The 27,889-nt window shown below is 43.6% G+C and overlaps 4 protein-coding genes and 1 long non-coding RNA gene across 6 annotated transcripts in view; 1 reads left to right on the plus strand and 4 right to left on the minus strand.

Moving 5' to 3' along the window:
• HOXB3 (homeobox B3) overlaps positions 1-21,001 on the minus strand; it is an 85,169-nt gene extending 64,168 nt beyond the window's left edge. For both annotated transcript variants that reach the window (XM_081838079.1, XM_081838082.1), the window contains exon 1: positions 17,904-21,001. The gene's annotated coding sequence lies outside the window, so the exon portion shown is untranslated. The remainder of the gene's footprint in view (positions 1-17,903) is intronic.
• Positions 136-22,275, plus strand: LOC309328310. Its single transcript, XR_014150762.1, has 4 exons — positions 136-307; positions 17,319-17,509; positions 20,995-21,190; positions 22,155-22,275. It is a non-coding gene; the product is annotated as an uncharacterized lncRNA (long non-coding RNA).
• HOXB5 (homeobox B5) lies at positions 1,132-4,667 on the minus strand. The gene is made up of 2 exons (XM_081838196.1): positions 3,781-4,667; positions 1,132-2,371 (listed from the first exon to the last, which is right to left on the minus strand). Exons 1-2 carry the CDS (start codon positions 4,412-4,414, stop codon positions 2,124-2,126), a joined length of 882 nt encoding a protein of 293 aa, XP_081694322.1. The 5' UTR covers positions 4,415-4,667; the 3' UTR covers positions 1,132-2,123.
• HOXB6 (homeobox B6) lies at positions 7,096-12,481 on the minus strand. The gene is made up of 2 exons (XM_081838261.1): positions 10,203-12,481; positions 7,096-8,054 (listed from the first exon to the last, which is right to left on the minus strand). Exons 1-2 carry the CDS (start codon positions 10,621-10,623, stop codon positions 7,795-7,797), a joined length of 681 nt encoding a protein of 226 aa, XP_081694387.1. The 5' UTR covers positions 10,624-12,481; the 3' UTR covers positions 7,096-7,794.
• On the minus strand, positions 21,183-27,496 carry HOXB7 (homeobox B7). The gene is made up of 2 exons (XM_081838281.1): positions 26,975-27,496; positions 21,183-22,385 (listed from the first exon to the last, which is right to left on the minus strand). Exons 1-2 carry the CDS (start codon positions 27,372-27,374, stop codon positions 22,132-22,134), a joined length of 654 nt encoding a protein of 217 aa, XP_081694407.1. The 5' UTR covers positions 27,375-27,496; the 3' UTR covers positions 21,183-22,131.
• Positions 27,497-27,889: the final 393 nt, after the last annotated feature.

A 27,889-nucleotide genomic window follows, 5' to 3' on the forward strand; every position in this document is an offset into this window, starting at 1 on the left:
ACTCCCCAAAACCATAAAACTAACTTTATGGACCTCACGTGACTTTTGAGAGCCAGTGAGGGGTATCTGGCTGAGGTCTGGGCGATTTTTACGATCTAACTTCTAGATAAAACCCTATCCATTTGACATCTTAATGTCACAGCCACTTTTGGTATACTTACTTACTTTGCTATGGGTAAAATATATGTGTGTGTGAGAGAGAGACTCTGTGTATTCAAGGGAAGGCGAGAAAATGGGTTGTTTTGGAAATGACAACTCACATCCCAGTCCTCTCAAAACCACTTAAGAAGTAACCAAAGAGTTTGGGGTAAGTTCACAAGACCGATTTTAATTCGTACAAGAGAGTCAGCGAGAGAGAGAGCGCTGTAAATTATAATTCTGTTTTCAATAATTCTGTTTTCAACAAACAGAATTTACTGGTAGCGCTTTGGTTTAAGGGAAGGACGAATCCCAGGCTAGTAATAAGGAAAGGTCGGCGCAAAGATGTTGTGTAAATTATGCGTAATGAAAACAATTCTAAAGTTAAGGCAACTGTGCATTTCTGTGTTGAGTTTAAGACTCCCTGCGAGAGAGTGTTTGTACTTGTATGTGAAGGAATATAGTAGTAATATTAATAAGAATATAAAACAGCTAATAGCATATTAGCTCTGCAGCTCAGAGGGCATTTGTTTCATGTTATGACCACTTCACTTCCTCTCCCAAATGTTTGGTTTATGGACTTGATGGCTGCTGTTCTCAGCACGGTTACTTGGAAGTAAAGGCCACTGGAATAAATGGGGGGTCTTATTGCCAAGTAAACGTGGTCAGGGTCGGAGCGTATAAGGCAGGAAGCAAAGTTTGAGAACATAACAACTGGCTTGTTTTCTTTCTTTCTTTCTTTTTTTCCTTTGGGTTGTGTGTTTCCTGTTCAGCAACAGCACCGACTGAAACGAGGCGATTTTGTACCCTTCCCTCGTAAGGTTGGGGAAGTGTCCTGGTGAAGAACCTGGCAGATGGGCCATACGGGTTGTGAAGACACTTTCTGTGGTGGAGGTGGTTGGTTTTTTTTTTAAGTTTGTATTTCGCTTAGGAGTAACTTTAGGGCCGAGGTTTCCCATCGCCGTGGTATAAAGAAACACAAAACATGGTGGGTGTGTTTTTTTCTGGTCAGGAGAAACGTTTATTTGACTTCAAGTTAAGGCTACAAACGGATACGAAAAGCTTCTTGGCGAAGATGGGAACAGGCAGCTAACATGACAAATGCCATTTCAGACACACAGAACACTGAATTCACCCTGCCCACTAAAACTTCCTATTAGTCACTGCAGAAGTATTTCTAGTATTTACAAACATTTTCAACATACTATGGTTGGTCCAATCGTATACCCTTTTTAAGTGAACTTCACTCACATTTATTTAAAAAAAAAAAAGAAGAAGTTTCAGAACTGGCCTAGGATCAAAACAAGGCCAGGAAATATGAACCAAATCACAGACTTGACAATTCCAAAGACAGAAAGATACATGAGCTTATATATATAGATATATTGTATTTTTTTTCTTTTTTTAAAAAAAGTTTGTTGTGGTTGATGTTTTTAATTTTTTTCCTCTGACATTGAAGTACAGGATAGCCCGACTGGAGAAGAAGGAAAGCTCTCCCCCCAAAGCTTAAACTTTTTAAAGGAGCTATCTTTCCTTCTCCGCAGTGGTTTATAAATAAGTTATAACATTTAAAGAGCACGTTAAAAAACAAAAAACAAAAAACAACATGCTAGCTTTTTCCAGAAAGCGTCATTTATAGCACAGACACAAACATTTAGAACACCTAAAGCATTAAAGAAGCCTCTGGAAATAACTTTATTTTATTTACTTTAATTTAGAGGGGGGAAATCGTAGCAAAGGACACAGTCCTGGAATAATAGTACCACCGAAGTTGTTTAATAACAATAATTATAATAAATCAACCAACAGCATGCTGAATGGAAAGTGCTTCACTTTACAGTACTCCAAACTTAAAAAAAAAAAAAGACTGGCTGTTGCTTTTTTTTTTAGTTTTAGTTTTAAACTTTCTCACTTTCTTTCTTTCTTTACTTCTCCCCCCCCCCGCCCCACACTTCTATTTCTTACTATTCCCCCCTTGATATAATTTAAGGCTGGAATGCGCTGCCACCAGACGCTAAACTCATACTTTTGAGTTTGTTATCTTTCTTCCACTTCATTCGCCTGTTTTGGAACCAGATTTTTATCTGTCTTTCGGAGAGACACAAAGCGTGGGCTATTTCTATTCGCCTTCTGCGGGTGAGGTAGCGATTAAAGTGAAACTCCTTCTCCAGTTCCAGGGTCTGGTAGCGAGTGTACGCCGTCCGCGCTCGTTTACCATCCGGTCCAGTCATATCTGGGTAATAATACATGGACAACATTTTGGGTTCTGTTCGGCTTTGTCTTTATTACAACTATGCCAGAGAGATTATTCGACAAGTTTCCTGCTTAGTTGGAAAAGCTCACCCCGGCTTACTTGCAAAAATCACGCCCCAACCACCTTAGCACCTTTCCTTTATTCCCTTCTCCGTGACTTCATTTTGATTCTATAGCTCCGAACCTGAATTCCACCCATATTTTTTTAAAAAATATATGTGCCAGTATCACGATGTCCCCACCCCAACCCCTCCCGCGGGGCATCCTTTTCCTTGACCCTATAACAAGTTTAGACATTTCCACAACTCCAGCGTCTGCAGGTTTACTCCGGAGTAAACCCCACTGGCTTCAGTAATACCTACTTCTAGGGAAGGGGTGGACAGGATGGCAGCCTGACGCTGACGCTCTAAGCCTTAATAGTATCTCCCTGTCTCTTTCTGCTTATACTGTATACCAATATAATCAAAATGGGGAAACATACACAGGCGAGCAGAGAGGAAGGGAGGCGAGGGACTACCAGTTTGGTCGTACGTTCCCGTGCCTCCCCTTCGCCCTGGAACTGACTTGCCCACCCCCTTGACACTAGCTAGCTACACTTCGCGGGAAGCAACTTCCACACTGAAATCCTTGGGGCTTCCTTTCTCCACCCAAAATGCATTTAGCATCGGCGTGTTAAGCGAGTCGATATTCCCTCACCCTTCGAACTCTGCCGCTCAGATCCTCCTTGGCAACGTCCATCCGTTTTTACCGTGGGGGAGGGGGAAAGAGTTTGCCATTATCCCACATTGTCACAACAGACACTATAATGTGGGGTGGTGGCGGCGGCAAGAGGAGATGTTTGACAGACCCATCTGTGCCCACAAACAGCATTGTTTTTCTTCTTCCCCACAAACCAGTCTACCCGTTCCTTTCCTCCTACCTCTTCAACTCCTGGTATTTTAAAAGCCCATTATGACTGCTGCTGCCACGACTACTCTTATTCTCACGTCTCTGAATATTATAATGTGGTTACTTCTAGCACTAGGTCCTGTCACCCAGATACCATGCTACGTCTGCGTTATTTTATTTTATTTTTCAAGAGGGAAACATTTTCAGAAAACCTCTCCTAAATCAGACTTTCTTCCCTTTTTAATTAAATTAATTAAAAAATAATAACTAGAGGCACTTTCTGATGGGAAGCAGAAAGGGAAGCCATAAAAAGACACACCGAGGCCGTCTTCCCAGGCGATTGTGCTCCATTTCCACCTCCCATCCCCCATGCCCTGTCTGCCCTGCCAATAACATATTTCATATATATTCCTATATATATAAAGAGAGAGAGAGAGAGAGAGAGAGAGAGAGAGAAGTAGATATAGATAGAAGATGCAAATTTTAAAAAGGAGCATGTACCATGGCTAATATGAAGTTTTCGCATCCAGGGGAATATCTGTGGGCTCTGTCCTTCTGTGGCTGGCGTGGACGTGGCGATGGGCTCTGCCTGAGCTCTGACGCCGTTGCTGTTGACTTGGGAGCCGCTCTCTTCGGTTCCCGAGGACGCGCTGGTTTCGTCTATCTCTGTGAAACTGGTGGCGTTGGCCGTGCCGACCGAGGCTGCCTGGTCGGCGGGCGAAGACGCGGCTGCTTTGCCTCCATGGCTCTCGCCGTTGCTGCTGCCGCTGCCGCCGCCGCCTCCTCCGCCGCCGCCGTTGTGGTTGTTGTTGTTGCTGGTGCTGGTGCAAGGGAGGGACTCGGGAGAGGACAAGGAGCAGCTCGACGCCTGTCTGAACCTGCTCTCCGGCGCGGCTTGGGCAGGGATGGCGCGGGAGCTCTCCGCAACCGTTGCAAAGTGGCTGGAGGAGGAGGTTGAACGGCTGATGCTCAGATCCATCCCATTGTAGTTGTATCCACCATAAGAGCCGGCGTGCATGTTGCCTGGATCTCTATAAGATCCGTTCATGGAACTGCCGGTCCCATAATTTAACAGCTGATAGTCTGGGGCATTAGGATAGCGTCCTGAGAACGAGTTTACAAAGTAAGAACTCATTTGGGTTGTATTTTGGAGGGCTTGATTTGTGGGGCTCGTGGTCGTTATAACCCCTGTGCTTGAGGATTTATGATGTATTAATGAATTATAGCGATGCACTGTACTTCGTTTTTGCTATGTATGCGGCCAAATATGGGGGTGGGGTGGGGGGTGCGTTTGGGAATCACGTGCTTTTGTTGACCAGTCGTAAATTCTCACTGATGACCTCAAGAGGCAATTCATGCTCTATGGTTACAAATAATGACGATCCGAGAATCGTTAGGCCCATGTCAATGCGCGGCTTCCAAAAGGGGGAGGAAAGAAGGGGGGAGGAATCAGAAAGCAGAGGTGGCTCCTTGTTGGCGGACTGCGCCACCTACTGGGCAAAGGAAGAGTTAGCCGGCAAGGAGGATAAGCTCACCCAGGTTTTTTAAAAAAAAATAAAGAAAAGAAAGAGTAACGCGCTCTGATTCCGTGCCCACCTTTTACAGAAATAAAATACTTCCATGGCTGCACTCCCCAAAAGTGTCCTTTCGGAATCTTTATTTCTCTTTTTAAATCTTGTTATTTCTGAAGGTAACATTTCCCCCTAATACAGCCCCGTTTGCCTCCTTCCACGCTGGTGCGCTTTTGTGTATTAAAACATTGCTATTATTATGACTACTGGTGGTAATTGATGCTGTGATAATAAATTATAACCCTAATGCCTTTATTGTGTTGGTGTCAGAAAAGGTCCGCACCAGAGAGTCCATCCTAATTTAAACTCAAACGCCTGCTCCTCTTTTTCCGTTCCGCCTTTCCCTCCCTGCTTTCTTCCCGTTATATGCATGTTTACTCAGAAGTAAGCCCCTCTGGGTTCAGTGGAGCTTGCCTCCAGGTAAGTGTGCATAGCACTGCAGTCTAATCCTACCTGAAGGATACGTGCCTCTCAAAGCCAGCACCTACCTGTGCTAATAACTGAGCGCTTTTCACTTATTTGCACTGCACTTGGTTCACATAATTAGGAGTACTGCTGTTGCTATTGTTGTTGCTATTATTATTACATCTCAGTACCTTTGCTGCCTAGATATTAGAAAGGAAAGACTATCCCCTTTAAAAATTAGGGATCACTGGTGATATCCTGAGTGACATATATCGCCCAGAACATGAACAGTTACAATAGAATGCTGTCCCCACTTAAAAGGGCAATCCTATGCATACCTACACAGAAAGAAGTCCTATTGTATTCAGTAGGGCTTACTCTCAGGTAAGTGGGTGTTGGATTACAGCCTAAAAATTGGAAACCAACGTTAGATTTGAAGTGAACCCTGCAAAAGTAAATAAATAAATAAATGGGCCAGATTTATAAAAGCCTTTGCTTTCTCCAGCGTTTCCGAAATGTTTTCCCCCCACTCTTTGTTTTTTTTCTCGAAGAACGCTCAGGAATTTCGAGAAGTCAGCCTGGAACCCATTGGAAATTATGAGCCCTATTCAAAGTGACATATAATTATAATAATTACGGCCAATGAAAAGAGTAGCAATAAGGATAAGTGTCCTGCAGCTGCGAGGCTTCTGCTGGGATTGATTTTTTTAAATGTCTGCCATGATTTGGAGGGGGGGAGGTTTGAGGTGTTGAGGTACCTGTGAATTTGGGGTGGCCAAAGTTGTAAGATAATAATCCACGATCCCTTATTTTTTTGGGGGGGGGGAGGAGTTTAAACAAAATAAGGGAACTTGGTTGCAGAATAACAGCAAGTCAGAAAGAGTTGCAGATCGCTTGCTTTCACAGAACGAGAGAGACAATGACAATTAGCGAAAAGCTGCGTTTCAAAGCTTCCCTAAGTAATCCTGGAGCTCTCTGGAAACTGTTCTTTGTCTAACCATGGCAAGCATGTCGCCATGCAATAAAAGAATATAAAGAAATGTTGGAAGGAGGCATTTGGGGGGGGGGCAGAGAGAGGTGTACGGTTCTCTCTCTCTCTCTCTCTCTCTCTCTCTCTCTCTCTCTCTCTAATGTTGCTTGAAAGAGATTAGCGGTATTCCAATCATTCGTTAAGTTTCCTGCTGGTATATCCCTTTCAGCTTCGTGCACACAAAAAAGTGCGAACTGCTTGTGGTTCCACCTTTTTAATATAATTTTTGAGTTATATGTAGCTGGTAGTTGTGGGGTGTTTGAGCAGGCGGTGGCGGGAGAACGAGCTGAAAGGAAGTGGGCCAAATATTTGAAGGCGGGTGTACAAATGTTAGATATCTTCTAGCAGATGTATGATTGGGGAGGGGGCACAGTTATGCCTGCTCCCTTGATTTATTATATATGCGGTGAGCTCTCCCCCCCCCTCTTCATAACTCTTTTGTGCTGTTAACAATAAAATATATCCATATTAAAGTTAAATGTCAACTCCAAGATATTCTTGGTGAAAAGGTCTTTCATTTAAGATTAGGCTGAGGAGTATTGGAAGTGGGAGGTGTGAGGAGCCGAATCTATCTTTCAGCGCTAACTTCTGCAAAGCTTAAAAAATTGCATGGCTGTTCAGGTTAGGGGAGAGAACTTCTATCAAACAGCAGGGTTTTTTATTGTTCCCTTTCCCCCCTAACAAGCCCACAGCTTCTGTAGGTAGACCAATTCCTCAGGAAAGAAGTATCTCTGTGTGTGTTTGTGTGTGTGTGTATATGTGAGTGTGGAGAGGGGAGGAGGACGCACACCCTAAAAATAGGAACGTGCCAAGTGTTTTTCTCAACATGTTTGTTTGCTGTTTATTAGAGAACTTCCATCTCCATAACTAACACAAACTACAAACACAACACTGTACAAAAAAATGTAATAAAATAAAACAAACAAAAACACCCCTCCTATTTTTTTTATTTCACCATATTTTTTAGGTAGCAATTGTTCCTTTTCAATAGATCTTTTCTTAAAAAAAAAAGCAACAGCAACCCTTAAATGTCAAAGAACCTATTTAACTCTTCTTTTCTTTTTTTAAAAAAGCAACATATACGTAAGTAAAATCGTGCATGAGACTTTTGTTTTACAAAATGAAGACAATCAACAACCCCCAAAATCTGACACATATATTGCAGCACCTCCATTTAAATACAAGAGTTAGCAAGAATCCTAAGAAGGACACCCTAAAAAAAAAATCCGTTTGTGGTGCGGGGGCGGGGAAGAGGAAGGGCCAATAGAAAGAATAGGGAAATAAACTGGACTAGAAGCTTGATTATGACACGACAGATTACTGTACTGGATGCGAGAGAGGGTGCATGAGGAAGATGGGCCAACACCTCCATACAGTCTCGGGTATTTTACAAAAAAAAAAGTGTGTCTCCGCTGTGCCTTTTATTTTTGCCCTTTTGGGAGCCCCTCACAACCGTTGGCATTTTCGCTGTCTTCCTTCTCTCTCCCTCCTTCCTCTGCAACCTCTCTCTCATTCCGTTGTTTTTTCCTCTTCTTCCTCGGCACTCAGCTGAGTGGAGTTGAGTAGCTTGTTTTCCTTTTTCCACTTCATCCTTCGGTTCTGGAACCAGATCTTGATCTGGCGTTCCGTCAGGCAGAGCGCGTGGGCGATTTCGATCCGGCGGCGCCTGGTCAGGTAACGGTTAAAGTGGAATTCTTTCTCCAGCTCCAGGGTCTGGTAACGGGTGTAGGTCTGTCTCCCTCGCCTGCCACTCGGCCCGAAAGAGGAACCTATGACGGGAGGAAAACAAGGGTTGGTTGAAAAGGACGTTGGACATTTATTCGGAGCTTCAAATATGCATGACAATGGCTACTAGGCTAACCAGTTTGTGTGTGTGTGTTGTGTGTGTGAGAGAGAAGGTGTTCTCTTCACTTCCCCTCTCCTTGTGCCCCCCCCACCGCATCCCAGTCCTCCAATCTCTCCGATCGAAAGGCCCTCTTGTACACATAAACTTCCAGAAGGATAGGAAATTAAAGGAATGAAGATGCATACAAGAAAACAGAAAGTTTGGGTTGCCTTCACTTGATGCTTTCGAAAGGTCTTCCAAAATAACCCTGCACTCCATTTGGGTTGTAGTTTTGTGGGGACATTGCCCCCATGCATAAGCATGATCTCTGGAGAGGCCCAACCCTGCTCCCAAAAGGCTGAGCTTCAAAACTTGCAGCCTGGCCAATCAACATATGCAATCCTTTCAAAAGAAAATAATGATAATAAACACCTCGAAGAAGAGATCTGTGTAACTCGAAAGCTTGCCGTCCCTGTTCTATGGAGCTTAGCTCCTCCAGTAGAAAAGGTCCACCCACCCTTCCCCCACCCACCCACCCACCCTTGCGTTTCCCTGCCTTGTGGACTCTAGTGCCCCCACTGAGCGGAGTTCATGGAGGGCTAAGGCTGCGGTCCTATGCATACTGCCTTGGGAGTAAACCCCCGTGGGCTCCGCGATATTTTACTTTTGGAATAATGCTGTTTGGGAGCGGAAGGCGTTACTCTCAGGGCTTGTGGTCCCCCAAAGCCAACTTAAAAGCTTGGAAGGAAAACCCCACCGAAGAGAAGCAGTAAGACTTTCTGGAAAGTAAATGAGCTCAGGATCGAGGTGCCACTGGGAAGTAATGGCGCATAGAAATCAATGAGACTTAGCTTCCCAGCTAATGTGTTTTTAGGGTCGCAGTGGAAAGGCTTGCAGGATTTTGTCCTGAGAGAGTTGCTAAGGCGTTTGCCTCCCCTTTTCGCACTTATTTCCGGACAGAATTCATGGGAGGTTATGAATTCCCTTTCTATCCTTACTTCAGTTTCCTTCTGGGGCAGCTCCTTTCTGTTATGTAAAACTTGCAAGGTACTGGGTCCCCCCTCCTCTCTCCCCTTCTCTTCTGTTTTCCCTCCCCACCCCCACCCCCACCCCGCGTATTTTATCGGTAACTGGAATAGATTCCAGAGTTTCAGCAATAAGGTAAGTTTATTGATTCCTTCCCCCTCCCCCACGCCCAACATCAGCCCACTCCGGAATTTTTGAGATCGACAACGTATAATACGTGTAAACACAGAGAAGGGAGGAGGGAAGGCTGCTGTTTCCACCTCATTTTCAAGAATGTGTTTTCATGGAAAATCTAGCACCTGGAGGGCCATGGTCGATCACAGAAGAAGGGGTGGGGAAGAGAGAGAGAGTATGGGAATGAGTGAGTGAAAGAGAAACTATCTGCAACTCCTCTCCAGACAGGCATTTCATTATGTGCGAGTTTCATTAAAAATGTAGCTCTCTCCTTTCAAATATTTAAGCCCTTCCGACATTATTCAACTGGCTGGGTTATAGAAATACACTCTCTGGGATATGAATTGGCCAAGGTGTGTGTGAGAGCGGTGGGGGGGGGGAGATATGAGAAGGGGGCTAAAACCAAGTCCATTAAATTCAATTGGGGGGGGGACTTCAGTGTGATATGGATTGCATCGTGCGTGTGTGCTTGTGTGTGTGTGTGTGTGTGTGTAAGTACACCAGACACGTCTCTAAATCACTCCTCCTGAGTGACAGCTAACATTGCCTTCCACAAGACAGAGCCGGTCAATCAATAATCTCCGTACCTCCCCAGATAACAGAAAGTTGGCTAAAGAAACGAACTCACTGGAGGGAACCTCGTGCAAAGAATATATATGTATACACAGGCGCGCACACGCACATACACTCAAACCTTCGTTATGGAAGTTATGATCTAAGTAGGATAAAAGTTTGAGGAAAGTTTCTGCTTCCCGCTGTCTGGAAGCTGAGAAGAGAAGGGCAGCGTTTCCTGTTCAGAAAGAGATGAGGTGAAAGGGAACCCTCCCTCCCTATCTATCCGTCTGTCTGTCTGGCCATCCTTACAGAGAACAGAGAGAAAAGTGGAACTTACTGTTGCAGGAGTTCATCCTCTGCATCCAGGGGTACACCGGCGTGGAGCACTTCTGGTCTTCGCTCTCCCCGAAAGCGTGTTTGTTCTGGGAGCAATCTGACTTCCGGACTTGCTCCTGGCCGAACGGAACAGGGTCCTCTAAACTCGAAAGAGAACAGGCTGTCTCTTTCTCTCTGTAAAAACCAGATGTCCCGTAATCGCAGGCTGGGCTCCGGTTGTAAGCTCCGTTGGCTTGCTGGTAGTAAGGCGCGCCCGGGTAACCTTTATCCGGGACCCCCCCACCCCCAGTTCCATAAGTGGCAGGGTAGTGCCTTAAAGGGTCCGCATACCCCGTGGAATATAAGGGGAGCTGTCCCAGAAACGGTTCTTGACCCCCGGCTAAGCTCACCGGAAAAGTAGAGTTGACAAAATAAGAACTCATTGGAAATAATAATAATAATAATAATAATAATAATAATAATAAAGCAGAGGAACAGCGTCTGTTCTTTCCCTTGGTCTTTATGATTTGTTGCGTTTTATAGTCCAAGCGGTTTAGCTATTAGCAGTATATGGGAGATTGGGTTTTAGCTGAAGGGGGATGGCCGCGTGCCAACCAGGGACATAAGGAAAGAGAACCATCTGATCACGCGCTGACCAATAGCAGAAGTCGAAGACTGCGAAATCGCACCCTAGAGGGGTTAGCTTTGCACAGGGGACCCCCCTAGAACAAACCAGCGAAAGCATCTCTGCCACCAACACCATCACTTTTGAACAACAGATACGCGCGCCCCCTCCACCCCCACATAACACAGATAGACACCCTCCCTCTTAACCACATACTAATGATTTGGGGGGGGGGAGGAAGAGATGAATCGATTTAAAAAATTGGACTTTCCTTTGGCTGTTGTTTTCTTTTTCTTTTAAAGAAGAAAATAAATAAATAAATGCAGGAGGAGGAGGAGGAAGAGGGTGGAAAGACAAGAAGAATAAAACAAATAAGAACTGATTCTATCATTGCTGCTGTCGTGGACACGAGGGAAAAGGAAATAAAAAAAGGAATTCGTTTCATCTGGAAAAGTTTGGTAATTTCCAGCGTGTTTTGGTTGGGGGAAGAGGTTATTATCCCCCACCCCCCCACCCTTTGGGTTTTTACAGGAATATGGCGGGGAGGGGGAGGGGAGCTATAAATTCATATAGAAGCATATATAGGAAGAAGAGGAACGCTAGATGAAAAAGTTCGACCGATCTGGGTATACTTTTGGAGAGGGTTATAGGGCTGTTCATTATGGAGCGTCTTAAAAAATAAGAACTTTAAGCCACCTCCTGGGGACGGATGGAGAAAAAATGTTTCGTGTCTCCCTCCATAAAGGATCCTAATGAAATGAAGGGCATGTGTGTGTGTGTGTGTGTGTGTGTGTGTGTGTGTGTGAGAGAGAGAGAGAGAGAGAGAGAGAGAGAGAGAGTGTCTGTGTGTTTACACACTCACACTCGTATTTTGTCACGAGGGTCCTAATCAAACCCTCTACTTTTAAGTTCCTGCGGTACCTTTATATAAAGTCCGGAAGATGAATGGGTGGGAATGGAGCTGAGCTAGAACGATATTCCCGCATATCTCTCAAGAACGGTGCCCTCTTGCGTTTTTGTGGTTAAGGCCGGGTCTTTGGACAGTTTAGAGTTAAGGGCAGCGGTTGGTCTGACGGCCAACAACAATCCTTATTGATCACCAGGCATCGGGGAGAAAAATATTTAAGGCAGCTGGGAATGGTCATCTGCTAGATGGTGCCCGTGTTGTCGATAGAGGTGAGCCGGCAGAAAATATTGTCTGTGTCTACTTTGTGCGTTGGAGTTTTGTTTTTTTCTTTTCAATTCGGCACAGGTTTAACTCAGGGATAAATGAAACTCGCTCAGAATTCGGTGCCCTTCTGATATTGTGTTTTTAAGCTAATGAATGAATGGACGAGTGGGCTGGAAGAGTTGCCCAAATGGCTGAAGTTTGAGCATTTCTCTCCATGGCTTCTTCCCACGCTAACCTTTCTGCATGGCGAACCACTAGTTCGTCCTACCTTCAGATGGGTACAGTAATGGCATATAATTTAATCCTAACTCCCAAGACCACCACTTTGTTTTGTATTATTTTGAATGTGAACAACTGTGTATTTCAAGAAATATTTTTAAATACTTCAACTTCGTGTTTCATAAGGGAACTGTAATTTGCCAGTTTCTCTCATAGTCTCTGCCAATTACTGTCATCTCATAACTCCGTCTCCGAGCTGTCCAGCTTCTGGTAACTGCCAGGCACCCCCCCCCCAAAAAAAACCACACACCACACACAACAACCAGACGTGCCCCCCCCCACCTTGCACATCCATGCAAACGCAAATAAAACAAACCTCTCCAGTTTATCCCAACTTCTGATTATCCGAATGTAGAGGTCAGCGCTACAATTTGGTCAAATGAAAGTTGTAATCCAATCCACCTATCTATCACTCCTCTATTACAGACGCTGTAATCTGCTCGCAGGAATTATCCGCCACACATATACTCAATTGCTCTCAGATCAGATTTACATGGCAACGTGATCCCTTCAGAATGGCCAGTGTGAATTTGCTCGGTCGAGGGTTTAGCATTAGTGAAATGGTACCGGATTACGATTTAATTTGTTGGGAGCCTAGGCTTTAATGACAAGGAAGCCCGTGCGGTTTTAACACTCCCTGAGAATGTAAGGAAATAACAGGCAAAGGAAATGGGTGGTGGGGTTTTTGTTTTGTTTTTTGTTTTTAAAGCTCTCTCTTACAAACAGATTTCCCCCTGTAGGTTCTCTTCCCTCTATTTGTGTACAGAGAGCATCCGAACCGTAAATAGAACCGCTTTATTGGCGTGGAAAAGCAGAGGGGAACGGAGCAGGAAAAGTGGACCTCAGCAACCGCCCCCCTCCCCTCTTATTTGAAAAAAAAGAGCACGACCTTTAAAACTCTTGTTTAGAAACATGCATATATCACATGTTAATAAGAATGTATGGATTAAGATGTGAAGTTTGGCTACTTGATGGTTAAATAAGTGAGTAAATATGCTACTTGTATTTAACTTTTCATAATATTACTTTGGAAAGTGTTATGATCCGCTGGGTTTGGAGACGAGTACACGGAATCCCATTTATAATATGATGCAAATCTATTTTTTACGCCTCTTTGTGACTCAATAGACTTTCCTCTTACATATCCGTGCAATTCGGATCATCTCTAATGTTCATTTTGCAAAAACTTTATTTTCTCTTTTTTATATAAAAGGTCATTAATTGAAACTCGTCTCCTAATAATGATTTACTCATCGTTCAAATGCTTCCCTCCTCCCTTGCAAGGAAGGACTGCTCTTCAATTTAACTGATGAACATTAATTTAAGAGCTTTTAATGATTCATTTGTAAAGAATGAATCACTCTCTAAAAATGACTTTTAAAGGGGAAGCTTGGAACTTATAGTATAACAGGTCTTAAGCGTGTGGAATCAAAAGGAAGTTTGGGGATTTTATGACCGAGAATATTGTTTACAAGTCAACAACTTCGGTCTTCTGTAGTGAAGTGTCTGGATTCTTGAAAGTATTTGGGGTCACAATGGGTAATGGGATAATGTTTTATTTAACTTTAGCTTGGGTATTTCTAAAAAAAAATTAAAAATAGTTGGGTAATAAATCTTTGTTCTTGCGTGTGAACCATTCTGCCTGTAAGCAGCAACCCTTACAAAGAGAATGTGCTGTTGTTTACTGTTGCTATTATTGTTGTTGTTGTTGTTGTTTGGGCTATGGCACTATTAGAGTTTTAATCGTGGGTATGTAGGAAGATTTCTACACTGGGCCTCCAGTTTTCAATGTTACGCTGGGAAAACCATCCGCCAGCCTTCTATAACCCAAATAAACTCTCCTCTGTAGCCTGTTGTTGCTGTAGAGACCTAACATGCTTTCTCTTAGCTTGGAAAATCCATCTTGACCAAAGTGTGGCATAACTCAAATGGCAGAGAATAAATAAAGATTAAAGGGGCTTATTTACAACGTGTGTAGCTGGTGCTCTGTAGCTGGGGGGGGGGGGTCCTCCAGGTTCCTGCTTCCCACCCCACCATTTCCTCTCCGCTCATTCCTGCCTCTTCTGCATAGTACCAGCCAACTTTACAAAGCAGAAGGGGGGGGAAGTGTGTGTGGGGGGAGACAGATAAATGAGGGGATTAAAACAACACCCAAATATTTCTCTGGGCAGACACCAGGCCTCGGAATGCCTTGTTGGGAGGCAGAAGTTTAAGCGAAGTTAAAGCAGCCCAGAAATATGCAACCTAGGCAAAGCGAGAAAGTCTTCTTAACCAGAAAAGAAAAGGAGGAGTATTTGGCTGTTCTATTTAACGTGGAGGTTGTAACTCAGCAGCATAGAGAAGTGCGAAGCCAGCAGGACTTTTGGGCAGGAGACCTAAATTGGTACCATAAACGGAAGACTGGCCTTTAAACACTAGCACAGATACACACAGGACTGAATAGCCTCCTGCTTTTATTCAGGATCATAAAACTATTCACAGGAGAGAGAGCCTTCCTTTTGTCACATATATAGCCTTACTGCAATTCCATCTAAGTGATGTTTTCCTGCATTGTTGCCATGTATAAGACAATGAACTCTGAAGGCATATATATCTATATATATATATATACTCTCCCGCCTCTCGCTCTTTCCAAGCACGCAGCCATTTGAAACTTAATTTCCAGTCATTTACGTTTAATTTACCTAACTTCCCCTGCAGTGTATAATAATTTTGTTAATGGGATCACATAGGACTGAAAAGAGGGAGGGGGCACCCGTCATTGTTTTATCAAAAGAGTTTAGCTAATAATTAACAAAAATGGGAAATGAGTCTTTGGGGTAAAGTTTTTAATGTGTTATTTAAAAAAACAACAACAAACAAACCCACAACCAACCGCACACAAAACGGCCGCCATATTGCTTGATTTGCTTGCCTTCCAAAAGTAAGGGTAGTAAGGAATAATGAGAAATAACGTTTAAACAGATTTTTAAACAACAAAGCCAGATAGGAATGTGGAGGTCAGCTGGCTGTATTTGGGGTGGGGTGGGGCGTCAGGATTAAAGGAATATGGGCACAATCTTCCAGAAAGTTCTCTGGCGCAGAAGCCCAATTTATGCCAACGACGTTTCCGTAGCAGATCCTCTGGGAGGATTGCGTTCTGTGTTAGTAGAAGCAAAGGTAGTTCTAGAATACGACCCCCCAGTTTCTGATAGTGTTAAGTGTGAAGAGGATAATTGTTCTTTCTAAACGCACTGTAGCATGCGAAAACCCTTCATTTTCAGTTTGCAAAAATACATATATATATATGTATTCAGTTCAGTGGTGAACTGAAGCTGGTGTATATATATATATATATATATATACACCAGCTTCAGTTCACCACTCGATATTTGATCATGCGAGCAGAAGTAAAGACAAACATAAATAACTTCAAGCAGAGAAATAATCAGAAGCAACTTTGATAGGAATGATCACTTATTTTAAGACGCCGAGAAAAGTATCCGATTTTATCAACTTACCAAAACTCAAGAACTAGCTCCTCGTGTTAAAGAAGGTTCAGTGGGTTTTCTGCACACAGAGACACACAACCCGCCCCCATCTCGCAATGTTAATGCTAAAATCCGAAAGCTGTGAAAGTATTTCACACGACTTAAAACACTACAAGAAGCCTAGTCTACTATGATGAGCGAGCTATATACCCGGAGAGATGGATGGGAATTATCTCCAGCTCCGTTTCCAGAATGTGTAAGGCATGTCCAATCCATTACATGACAAAAACATATTAACTGTAGAAAATGAAAATCTTGGTCTACTTAAACTAGTTTTCATGGGAAATTAATCATTGTAAAACATGGAAACAAAAACCGAATCGTTCCTCTGTTGGACGGTAGATGGCAGCAAACAGCATAGAATGAGCAAGCTGAGACGCTGCAAAGCCAACTCCTAAGACAAAATAAAGAGAAATAGCTGCTTTGATATTTTTTTTTTGGGGGGGGGGTTAAAGGAAGGGGAGGGAGGGAGATAAACAACTTGGTAGTGTTTAACCGATAGGAATTCATTAATTAGTGGCTTTATATAAATGGGCACAATCCACCGGGAAGCTCCCCTTAACAACCCCCCCCCCTTGAGAGAGATGAGCAAGAGCTCTAAAGGTAGGAAGCAGAGGTTGAGTTACAAAGGGCAGCTCATCTAATAAGACTAATAAGACCTACTGGGTAAAAATAAAATTAAAAAATTCGAGCCTCAAATATTTAAAGTGTGTAGAAAGGAGGGGCGCGGGAAAGGAGCAAGAGCATGCAAAATGACGACTGGGCATAGTTACGTATGAAAAATGCAGAACGAATTTTATCCACAACTTTTCAACTTTCTCTATGATTTTCACCTTAGCTATGATATGCTTTCAACGAAATTATACTCAGAAACAAACAAACAAAAAAGGTTAACATGCTAGAAAATGTGCACAGTTTTTTAAAAAATAATAATTCACAAGCGTTACCTAACTGCACAATACGAAATTTACCAGGAGACCGACCGGTTGTGCATGCAGCACTCGTATTTCAAATAATAATAACCAGGTTTCTTCTTTCTTTCTTTCTTTTAAGCACAAACATGAACACAGTACTGGTAACCACAGTAAAAAGGGTATGAAATATTTCAAAATATCCTGTCTCTCTGCCCCCACCCCAATTTCCAAAACAGGTGTAGCAATTTGTAGTGTATACGATTCTCTCCTTTTATACAACACATTCTCAATTACCTAAACACAGGAAAAACCAGTGTTTAAAACGCCGAAGGAACACACACACAATATATATTAAACACATGTAAACTATTATTTTTAATACTCACATATACCGATTATTAATTTTTTTTAGAAAGACCATATAACAGTGTATCGCAGTCTCCTCTCCTCGTAATCTTTTATTTTATGGGTTTTCGAATCTAACCCCTCTTTATTATAAAATAAAGGCACTGCGTATTAATATTACTATTTTCCGTTATTAATTTTTAAAATTATTATATTTGTCTTTCCTCTGCCCCCTCCCCGCTCTCCCACCCACCCGCCCGCTTCCATTGTACAGAAAGAGCTCCTTCGAAGAGAAATCGCCTATGTCGACTCCACCATACACCCTGGAGGGAAGCATCTCGTCGAACTGGCCTCTGTGCAAAAACTTCCTAAATTGAGTGGATGTACTCGATGACAAGCAAGTCTGGTTAGATCGTTCTTCGTGGGGAGAGGAATAGATTTAAAGGAGTAGGGAAATAATTAAGGGTGGGTGGGTTGTTATTTTTCTATTTTTAAGTCTTGACTATGCAGCTACCTTCAGCTATTCTCCTTAGACCTCCAGTCCAGGTGACATAAATATTTCAAATCTTATTTAGCAGCAACTGCACTCCCTCCCCCTCTCCTTCCTTCCTTCCTTCCTTCCTTCCTTCCTTCCTTCCTTCCTTCCTTCCTTCCTTCCTTCTATACCTTACAGAAATGTACATTTATTAATATCTATTTCCCTACTGTGAATTCGTTCTTTCCCTGCGTCCCCATAGCCTTATTTAAGATAGAAAGGGAAAGGCAAAACCGTATGTGCAACCTTTCTCTTTTTTAAAAGGAAGGAATAAAAAAATAATAATAAGATAAACTCGAATAAAATATAAATACATTCACTTACCTTTTGGCGCCCGTCGTTCTGTGGATTAAGGGAGGAGGAGGAAGAAGAAGAGGTGGAGAGGAGGAGGGAGGGGGACAGGATTGCGTTTGCTTTTAATGTGTAAGCTGACAAATATTGTCCCAACCTGATAGCCGTCCATTGCGACTTCGGAGAGCTTTTCCTTTGCCGAGTCTTTTTGCACAGAAAATGAAGTAACTTCCCTCTTTGAAAAATGGCACAAGCCTCCATCCGGTACTGATTCTCCCTCTCCCTCTCCATCACTAGGCATAGAACAGCAACACCACAAAAAATATATTTAAAAAATCACTACGGAAATTTAACACAGAGGATTAGGAAAGGAAGAGGGAGGATCGATAATATTAGCAATCTGAACTCCTTCTAGATGTGTGTGCGCGCGTGCGTGTGTAATGTGTGTGCGTGCGCTTCCCCTTCTCCTCTATTTTTAGCCCTATCGAGCTTATACATGAAAGTAAAAAAAAAAAAATGTAAAAAGAGGCGAGAGTCCTACAGAGGACAGTGATCCGACCCAAGGTACAGCGGCCAAAAGAATGGTAGAATAACCACATGGGAAATCATAAAAAGTTCATGTTCACGGTTAGCAGTCCACATGACCAGCTCTGGCCAATCGCAGAACCCAGCCACTCATAAAGTTCTATCACAAAGTTGTAAATTTTCATAAAACAACAAGGAATTTATTGCATTTCTTCATGACTGCTTTAACAGCAGTCTTTTTCTCAGCCGCCATCTTTTCTTTTTTAAAAAAAAAACCCCAAAGAGAAGAATATGCAAAGATTCTGCGCCCCCCCTCCACATTCCCGGCAGGGGGTCTTGCACAACCCTTTATATACGAAAGGTTAAAGGAACCTACTTTTGTAAGACTAAAGAATTGCAAGTGCATTTCAGACCTCGGGCAACATCCTTGAGCTTCAGGTTTCTGCAATTGTGTTATTTACCTGTAGTCTTTAATTACGAAGGGGATGGTCCACCTCCGGTTTATTTTTAATGTTTGTTTTTTTTGTGTGGAGTGGGGGAGGTCGAAATATGTCGCTCTATAGTTCAATCTGGTTGTTGTTTATATTGTTGCTTTCCTCTTAACGCTGTTCGATTTCCCTTGCGGGAATTGCCCAAGAAATTAAAATGTTGACTCTCTTCCCCTCCACACCCCCAATCGAAGTTTAAAATAATTGAAGGTCCCAGGTAGTATCCGAGAGAGATGTATGGACACTTACATATATACCAGCTTGTATCTATGTGGGTATGCATGCATATATATATATATATATATGTATATGCATATACGTATATATGTGTGTAGGGCGTTTCTGTATAGGTGTGTGCGGAAGTATGCATGCTTACGCGCATCTATAGGAAAGGAAGCGAGGAAAAAACAGGCAGGCGTATGTGCACAGGCGCACTAGTACGCTCGGAAACGTCCACTACCGCAGTGGTACATGCCACGAAAACAATAGTACTGGTCCAATGCAGCAAAATCTGGCGAGGTGGGCGGTTCGGCTGTTCTAGAACACGCTTCTGCCGCCGCAAAAGGTGTCTTTTGCAGTAATCTGCATTGCTAGAGAAGCAAATATACATTTCCGCATTTGTGGGGATACCGACCTTTTTTATTTTAAGGACGGGGGGTGCTGCAAATATGACCTGTTTTAAAGGAGACACCCAAACACACACACACACACACACACACACACTCACAAACACATACGTTCATGTGATTGTGCATATATCCCTATATAAACCACCCAGCCATGGCGTAAACCTATGCTAATTCTATCTACGCGTGTATTGTGTTTGTCCATATAGTAAATATTGCACGCATATACCTCTATAAATACATATATCATTTATTTATTTATTTGTGTGTATGTTTATCTCTCTGTGTGCCTTTGTTCTATGGATGGGTAGCTAGATATAGGCAGAGAGAGATGATATAATTATATTTCTGCTTCTTCAAACTCTCAGAACGCCGTTTGGAGCGACATTGGGAAGTATTTTCCCTGAAATATCTTTCTGAAAAAATACGGTTAGCATAGCAGAAACTTTCCTGTTTATTTGAAAAATATTTTTATTTCTGAGGGGAAAATACACTCTTGTGGAAGGATTTTTTTTATCAAAATAAAACTAAAACACACAAACGTGTGCGCGCGTTTGTAAATTGTTTGCAGTTCAATTTTATTGTGTGGGGAAAGGAAGAACGAACGAAGGAAAGAAAACAATTAAAAAAAATGTATTTTTTGTCCATTTTATTTTAAATTCTTTGTCGCAACGGGCAGGTGTCTCTTTATATATTATTAACCTATCTATATATTATTATATATATTTCTCATTGTTGGCTGTATTGTTAGCCGTCTTGAGTGTCCTAGGTTGAAAGGCGGGGTATTTTTTTTTTTTTTAAAAGGGTGAATACACCCATGTACAACACATCCCTGAGCACTGAAAAATCCCAACTGCTAGATTCTGTGAAAGTGTAACGTGTAAAACAGAAGGACGTGTTGAAAGGGCCCGAAATTGGTTAATATGGTTTTTGCCTTGTTTATTTTCCTGCGTTTAACTGCTTCCATTTAATTTTATATTTGTTTTGATGTTGAGCGTTACTTGACTCTAATGATGGAAGCGACGTTTTCCCATAATAAAAAAGGACGAATAAGGCGATAAAAACGCAAAACAAGGAAGCACACCCAATGCTACTGAGACGGTGGCTTCGCTTTTTCAAATCGAGGGAGTCTTATGTTGTTGTTGATGCTGTTATTTCTTCTTTTCCTGCTTATTTGGAGTCTGGAAAGATCAAAGCGGGAAGGATGGTCCACCGATGTAATCATCAAATAGACGCAACTCGTCTTACATTCTTAGTCACGGTTCTTTCTCCTAGAACAGTGGTTAACGTTGTATGGCCAACACAGAGTTGTACGTTATTACGGTAGAATTAAGATATGTGTGCGCATATGTGCGTGTATGCACGCACACACATATCTGAATATATATACACACATATCGCGCACCTTGAAGGAAATAAAAAAGACGGCATGAAGATAGTTTTCATGTAGAAAGATCTCCCCCCCCCTTTCTTTTACGTTTTAAGATCCGCTCACTCAGGCCACAATCCAGTAGGAAGGTCTCCTGCGCAAGGAAGGGGCTGCGCATGACAAAGGACTTCTACAAGAACCACCGCCCCCCTCCCATGGATTCTGCTCACAGGGAGCAACTGACCTCATCCACCCAGCCCCCCCCCCCCAATGAAGAAAACCCCATTAATGGACACGACTTCAGTCTATTCAGTAAGGTTATTTTCTTTTTTAATGATTCTTTTCCCTCTCTCTACGCATAGTAATCACAGAATACGAATAAAAAGGCTTGGCCAACTATTAAATTATTTGCTACCTATCATATACATCAGTTTTACTCAGCACAATATTAATTTTCAGATCCTCTAGTAACGGCAATAAGGAAGTGGTCCATTGTCCAACATGTAAAAATATACACCAACCAAAAAATAAAAATAAAAAATAAACAAGCAAAATGAAAATATAAGGAAAAATAAAAATACAGCACCAGTAACCAGACGTAGAGGCACAAATCTACGAAGAGGAGAGGGGAGAATAGAAAGGGGGAAATCTCTTAGAATTATGTACAACAGTCGTCTTAATGTTAAGCGTTGTGTTCCCTTCATACGTTTTTCTAAGAAAAAGTGCTAACCACGTCCACATTTTCACTTCATATACCATTTTCTTTAAAAAAAAAAAAGTTACATTAGGGAAGGGGGAAAAAGACCCTCCCTTTTCTTTAAACAGGAAGATTTACAAATACTTGGGACTATATGAATACCCACACAGGGGAACAAAACATTATCTATATTTGCTTCTAAAGAGACATTTAATAGGTAGATTTATTATTCATTTTTGTTGTACAAAAAACAAAGCAGAGAAATGTTAATATAGGTAGTTTTCCAAGTGTCGAGAAACAGAATAAACTATTCATAATTTTTTGTTTTCGTTTTCAGTTTTGCTTAGATGTTTTCGTTTCTTGTTTAATGTACAGTCTTTATTGGTTCACTTTTTTTAAATTCCGTTTCTTCCTTTTATTTTTTTCTGGACAGTACAGTTTAGTTTTTGCTGAAGCTTCTTCTCACCAACATCTCTCTCTCTCTCACTCACTCTCTCTCTTTTTCTTTCTCTCTTTCACTCTCACTCTCTCCCCTCTCCCCCGCCTTCTTCCCCCTTCACTCTTCTTCATCTTCTTCAGGATCTGGTTTTTCTGGGACGTTTGATCCGGGGCCTGCGGGTTTGTTTTCCTTTTTCCACTTCATGCGCCGGTTCTGGAACCAGATTTTGATCTGTCTTTCTGTAAGACATAAAGCGTGGGCTATCTCGATGCGTCGCCTTCTGGTCAAGTAACGGTTGTAGTGGAATTCCTTCTCCAGCTCCAGCGTCTGATACCTGGTGTAGGTCTGGCGTCCCCTCTTCCGGTCAGTCCCTGTGAAACAATAAATGAGAATCTCGTCAGTTCCCTTTCGCTCGCTGCTTCTTTTGTGATTCTCTCTTCTTAATTTGTATTATCCCTACCGGATTCACTGCCCACTTGTACTGGTCAAGTCAACTCGAATTAAATTAAGTCTGCCTTGTTATAACAAGAAGCGTTTGTTTGTTTGTTTGTTTTAAAATAAAGGTTGGATTTAGAGTTTAACTCAGGAAGGAATGTACTGTATCATAATCCACAAAAGATTGTCCGCGTTAAATTTGTTCCTATCTCCAGTCACCTTGAAGCAAGCCCCTTTAAATTCAACAGGACAAGGTTAGGCTTGCAACCTTGTTTCTGTAGGCTGCGATCTCCTATACAGGCTTACCTGGGAGTAAGTCGCCCTGAACTCAATGAGGTTTAACTCTGAGTAGACATGCATAGGATTGCGCACGGGATGGCGCCTCAAGAATAAGTTATTTTTCGCCTTTGCGGACTAGCAGGCGATTCCGCTCGAAATAAAAGGAAGAGTAACGTTATGTACTATGGATACTACCAGAATGCCTCCTCCCAAAGGCTTTATTGTAGCCTTTTAGATTTGCAGTTCTACATTCTCAAGATATATCAGCTGCGAAGACTGAGCTTGTCCCCTGTTTACTCGGAAGAAAGTCTCATTGAGTGTAATGGGACCTCTCCTCGGGTGATGCCTAGGACTTCAAGCATAATGGATTTAGGACGTTTGTTATTGCTTCACATTTTGCCCAAGCAAAACCCGATGTTTTAAAATGTCCAGATATATCTCACACACACCTCAAACCCACCCCCCGTACTTGAGATTTATGCGTGTGGGGAAAGTATTCTTATCAAAAGGTGCATTATTTCCCTTCTCTAAAAGTGTGAGATAAAAGGCTACAATTCTTAATCACGCAGCAAATATTGGAATGGGTTTAAATTCCTTGGAAACATCTCCACATCTGGTAAGCTTCTGGAAGCCAGCAATGCTAAAGCGCGGGTAATGTTACTTCCTTCCTAATTCAGCTTGTGTTTTATTTCTCTCCGAGTGTCTAGAAAAATTGGCCTCCCCTCCATTAGGGAATTCGGAAGCTGGACAAAGTATGTGGACATGGGAACTCCTCAAAGGAAGAGGCCTGCATGTCACCGACCACAACTATTTTACACGGCCCTCCAAAGAATCTGGATTCAAACCAGGAATCAATTTTCCTGTCATTTCCTAGAGTCCGCTTGTGGGTACGATCCCGTAACCGAATCGATACTCCTGCTTTTGAGCAGATAGATTTTTCTGTCCAGCCAAAGGAGGCTACATCATTCATCTGAAACTTTCTGGAGGTTTGAGAAGTGTTTGCTGTTTTACAAAAAAAGGGGGGGAGGGGGCGGCGGGGCGGCGGCGATAGTCTTCTGTTCAAGAAAAGAGTCGCAGAAAAGTCCGCCTGGCTGAAAAGGCGAGGGGGGATAAGATGTCTGTGGAATGTGGGTTGTAAAATCTGTTGAAGGGAGCACCATAAACTTCTCTTGAATAGGGCAACCAAGACACATTCTCTTTTCGCCAACGGAATCGCCCAGATCCAACCCAACAGCAGACAAGAAAGACGGAAGGCTGGGGGTGGGGGTGGAGAAGAGAGGGAGGCGGGCGGGGGAAGAACCTTCTCTAGCTGGATCTAAGGCCGATGTAAGTTCTGGGAACTGGCAAGGAAGCCACCCTTAGCAACCATACCGCGTCGTCTTCTACAGACGGCAATCAGAGCTTCGGAGTCCTTTTCAGCACCTAACCAACCCACACGACACTCTGCCCCCTCCTCCCTGCCCACCCCCCCAACCCGTCACCACTGTGTTTCAAATGAAGTGGGGAGAAAGGAGAGGGTTATTCTAAACCGTGTCTCCCACCATTCCACTCCAGACCCGCGCGCGCACACACAAAAATTGCGCTTTGATATATCATCTGTAAACCACAGTTTATGGATCAGGTAATAAGGGAGCAGAAACCAACCTATTAGGCTAGGAACTTTGCTTTGATGTGCCTCTTTCCTTCCCACTCTTCCCCCCCTCCCTCCACGTCTGCTTTGCTGCAATCTGCATATAGTCCCGGCCTGGAATGTTTGCTCTCGCCCTCCTAAGAGTACTAAAAAGCTGCGTCGCAGACGATGTGTCTTTAAAGATAACTCCTTTATCACACTATCAGGGGACTTGCCTGGCAAATCGCAGGGGATGTGGACGGGGTGGGCGAGAGGAAGGGTTGGTAGAGTTCCTTCAGTAATTTCCACTACCCAGGGCTCCTAACCTAACTGCCCTACATTTTGCAGCAGATATATTTCTACCTGTTCATCTTCTACCTATCTCTGTGTGTTGCCGTGCAATTAAATAATAATAAAGGATTTAGCAACTGGCCACTGGCAAAATACTCTTCATTGCCCTGCGTCCTCCCTCACATTGCCCTTTTTGCCTATACTATTAGTCCTACCACAACACCTTTGCTCTCAGCGTGTCCAGAGGACGGGGAAGTGTTGCGAAGGTTTTCCAGAAGTCTCTCCCCACGTTTCCCAGCTACCTATAAGCGCTTGGAGAAAGAGCAAACACGGAACTGGCTAGCAAGAACGCCAGTGGGCACGGGCACCCTGTTAATACCAACGCTGGTAACAAAATGAAAACATTACAATTTGCTCAGTTGCTAGAAGGCCAGCAGAAGTCTTTCCTACACCTGCAATCCCTTTCACATCAGATGGGGTGGGTAGCTCAACACCCTCATCTTCCGATGTTTTACCCCCGTCTACCCCAATCCTGTTTTTCTTGGGTAACTTAAGACCCAAGAGTTACAGGCTTAAGTGAGACTTAACACTGCATTTCTCCATTTCTGATTAATTTCCCCTGGAACATCAAGCCTGAAGAAGCGTTCTGTGCAACTCGAAGACCTTCATCCAGCAAAGCTGATTGTGGTCCTATTAAAATGTTCATTTCTACTGGTCCCGTTGCAGGATTTGGTGTCAATTACAGCTGGTTGTGGAGGTAGGCATCACCTAATCCTTAGCAACCAAGAAAACATGGGGTGTTTATCTGGCCCCTCTGTCGCTCTCGTAATAAGATGGGGATTGGCATCATTCAATAGGCTTATGGGCATCTAATATGAGTAAGCAGGTTTGTGCATCAAACACCATTTTGCGGTGGGTTCACTCCCTCCCCTCTCTGTTTCGTAAGGTGCCTTGGCAAATTTAGAGGGGAAACAAATGTCCCACGTTGGCTTTAAGAATAATGCCAAGAGCAGACAGAGAGAAAGACAGACAGATTGATTACAGGGTTGGTTCTTGTCAATGATTCACACACAATTGGGGTTGGTGGGAGGGGGGGAAGCTAGATGTAACAAGCCCGAGGTATTTGCGCTCCTGCTACAGAAACCTTTGGCGCCCCACCAGAGTCACAAATGTAAACCAGCCACTTGCAGTGCAGCCCAGTACACCTCTACCCAGAAGTAAGTCTCCGTGAGTTCAGTAAGACTTACTACCAAGTCAGTTGGGTATATAGGACTGCAGCTTTTTTTCCACGCTTCTGCTCCTAAGTGCCACAAGCAAATTTGAGTAGGGCACATATACTGTACGCCCCCGCCCCTCCGCTTTCTCCTTTGATCACTCCATTCCCTTCCGATTTCCTCTTCCAGAAGAAGTCATTTAATTCCCCGGGGGCCCCCGCAGGTTCTGATGAAGAGCGAGGGGAAGAGACGGGTGACATGTTTGCTGGCAACTCCAGTTCCGAAGGAATGTCGACTTAGAAGCGGTGCTGGAGCAAATTAAGCGAAACTCTTAATATCGCGGAACGACGACAACAACGGCACACTCCTCTGTCTTGCCCGGCCCCTACTCGATTCCTGCCTCCCTCCTTGCGTCTTTCTTCCTCTTCTTCTTCCTGGGGTCGTGTCCAACGTCCGTCCTATTCAGGAGAGACCCCCTGAAATGAATGGACGTGACGGACACAGACAGGCCCGTTCATTCCAATGGGTCTACTGAAAGTAAGGGCTAAAGTTGTATACAGCCCCCACCACCAGCAAAACCAAACGACACCCACCACAACGCCCTGAGCCGTATTCCATGGAAACTTATTCCCAAGTTTCCTTTCTTTGGAACCTCTGAGGAATAAATAAACATATGCATATACGGCGCGGGGAGGGGGGGGGAGAGACTTGAAGGGTGGGTTTCCTTTCCTCTCCCCACACTTTTTAATTATTATCGTACGGCTCTGTAATCCCAACACACTACCTTCCTTTGCGTAGAGGAAGCCCGCAGCAGGAGCAGCCGAGCTAATAAATATTTAAGCTGCTTGTTTGTTTGTTTGTTTGTTTGTGTATGTATGTATGTATGTATGTATGTATGAAAGGGTTGCTTCCTTGAGGGGGGTCTCAGAGAGAACGAGAGAGGAGAAGAGAGAGATTCATTCCTTTGGAGGCAAACGTCATAAAAGGAGAGCTCAGCACCATCCTCTTCCCTCCCCCCCCCCGTCCGCACATCCCCAAACACAACTTCCCCTCCCACCAAAATCATTTATAGCATCTCCCCCCCCAGGTTTCCTCGCCCCCTCCCCACCCACCCACCTCAGAGGACTCTCACCTGTGCTTCTCATCCAAGGATATATCCGCAAGTTGTTTTCGTGCCGCAAGTCCGCGTCTCTCTGGTCGCTTTTGTTGCAGTTGGACTTGGACGCGTCTCCCGGACACATCATGGAGAGGTTTTGCTCGAAAGGGGAACAGTGCATGTTGAAAGAGGCGGCTTCCAGCCCGTAGCTGCTGGAATACATGCCGGGGGCTTGGGGGTGCATGCCTCCCCCGTTGGGGTACAGACCAGGCATGGAAGCAGCGAAAGAGGCCGTGGAACTCGAGCCATACCCGTTGCGCTGGGCATTGGAAGCGAATGCGCAAGAAGTTTGCTCAGGAAACACTCCGGAGGGGAAAACCGAATTTGCGGCCTGATATTTAGAAAATAAAGCATTCGCATAATACAATGAACTCATAATCTGGCCGGGTGATTTGTAGGCCGGGACGTTTTAGTGTCGGTTTTACGAGGTACCGTGATATATTACGGAATTAGACTCCAGATTTACACCAAAAAGGACCCCCTTTTTCCTCCCTTGGCCATGTGACTCGGGTCCACGTGATTCGGGCAGAGCCAATCCGAGCCTAGCTTCCTCCCTCCCCTCCAACGCTCCCTCCCCCCCCCATCCTTCACCTCTCAAGCCGTGTCCCCCCCACCCTTGTAATATGGAAAAGGAAGAGAGAAAAAACACAGTATGGAGCACTGGTTGGGATTTATAAAATACGATGCATTATTGATGATAGGATACAAAACCTCCCAAGATAGAAGGGGAAGGAGACGAAATGTGCACACGAGTCAATAAGCCACCGGTTATATCAGTTGCTCAAGTAAGACTAGCAGGAAAAGCGGGCGCAGTGGTTGTGGAGGGGGAGGGGGGCGGTAGGGTAAGAGAGAACAGAAAAGAAGAATATATGAAGAGACCTGCAAGGTGGG

The sequence above is a fragment of the Podarcis erhardii genome (assembly GCF_964252035.2).
Source record: "Podarcis erhardii genome assembly, chromosome: 13".
In the NCBI taxonomy this organism is placed as follows: Eukaryota; Metazoa; Chordata; class Lepidosauria; order Squamata; family Lacertidae; genus Podarcis; species Podarcis erhardii.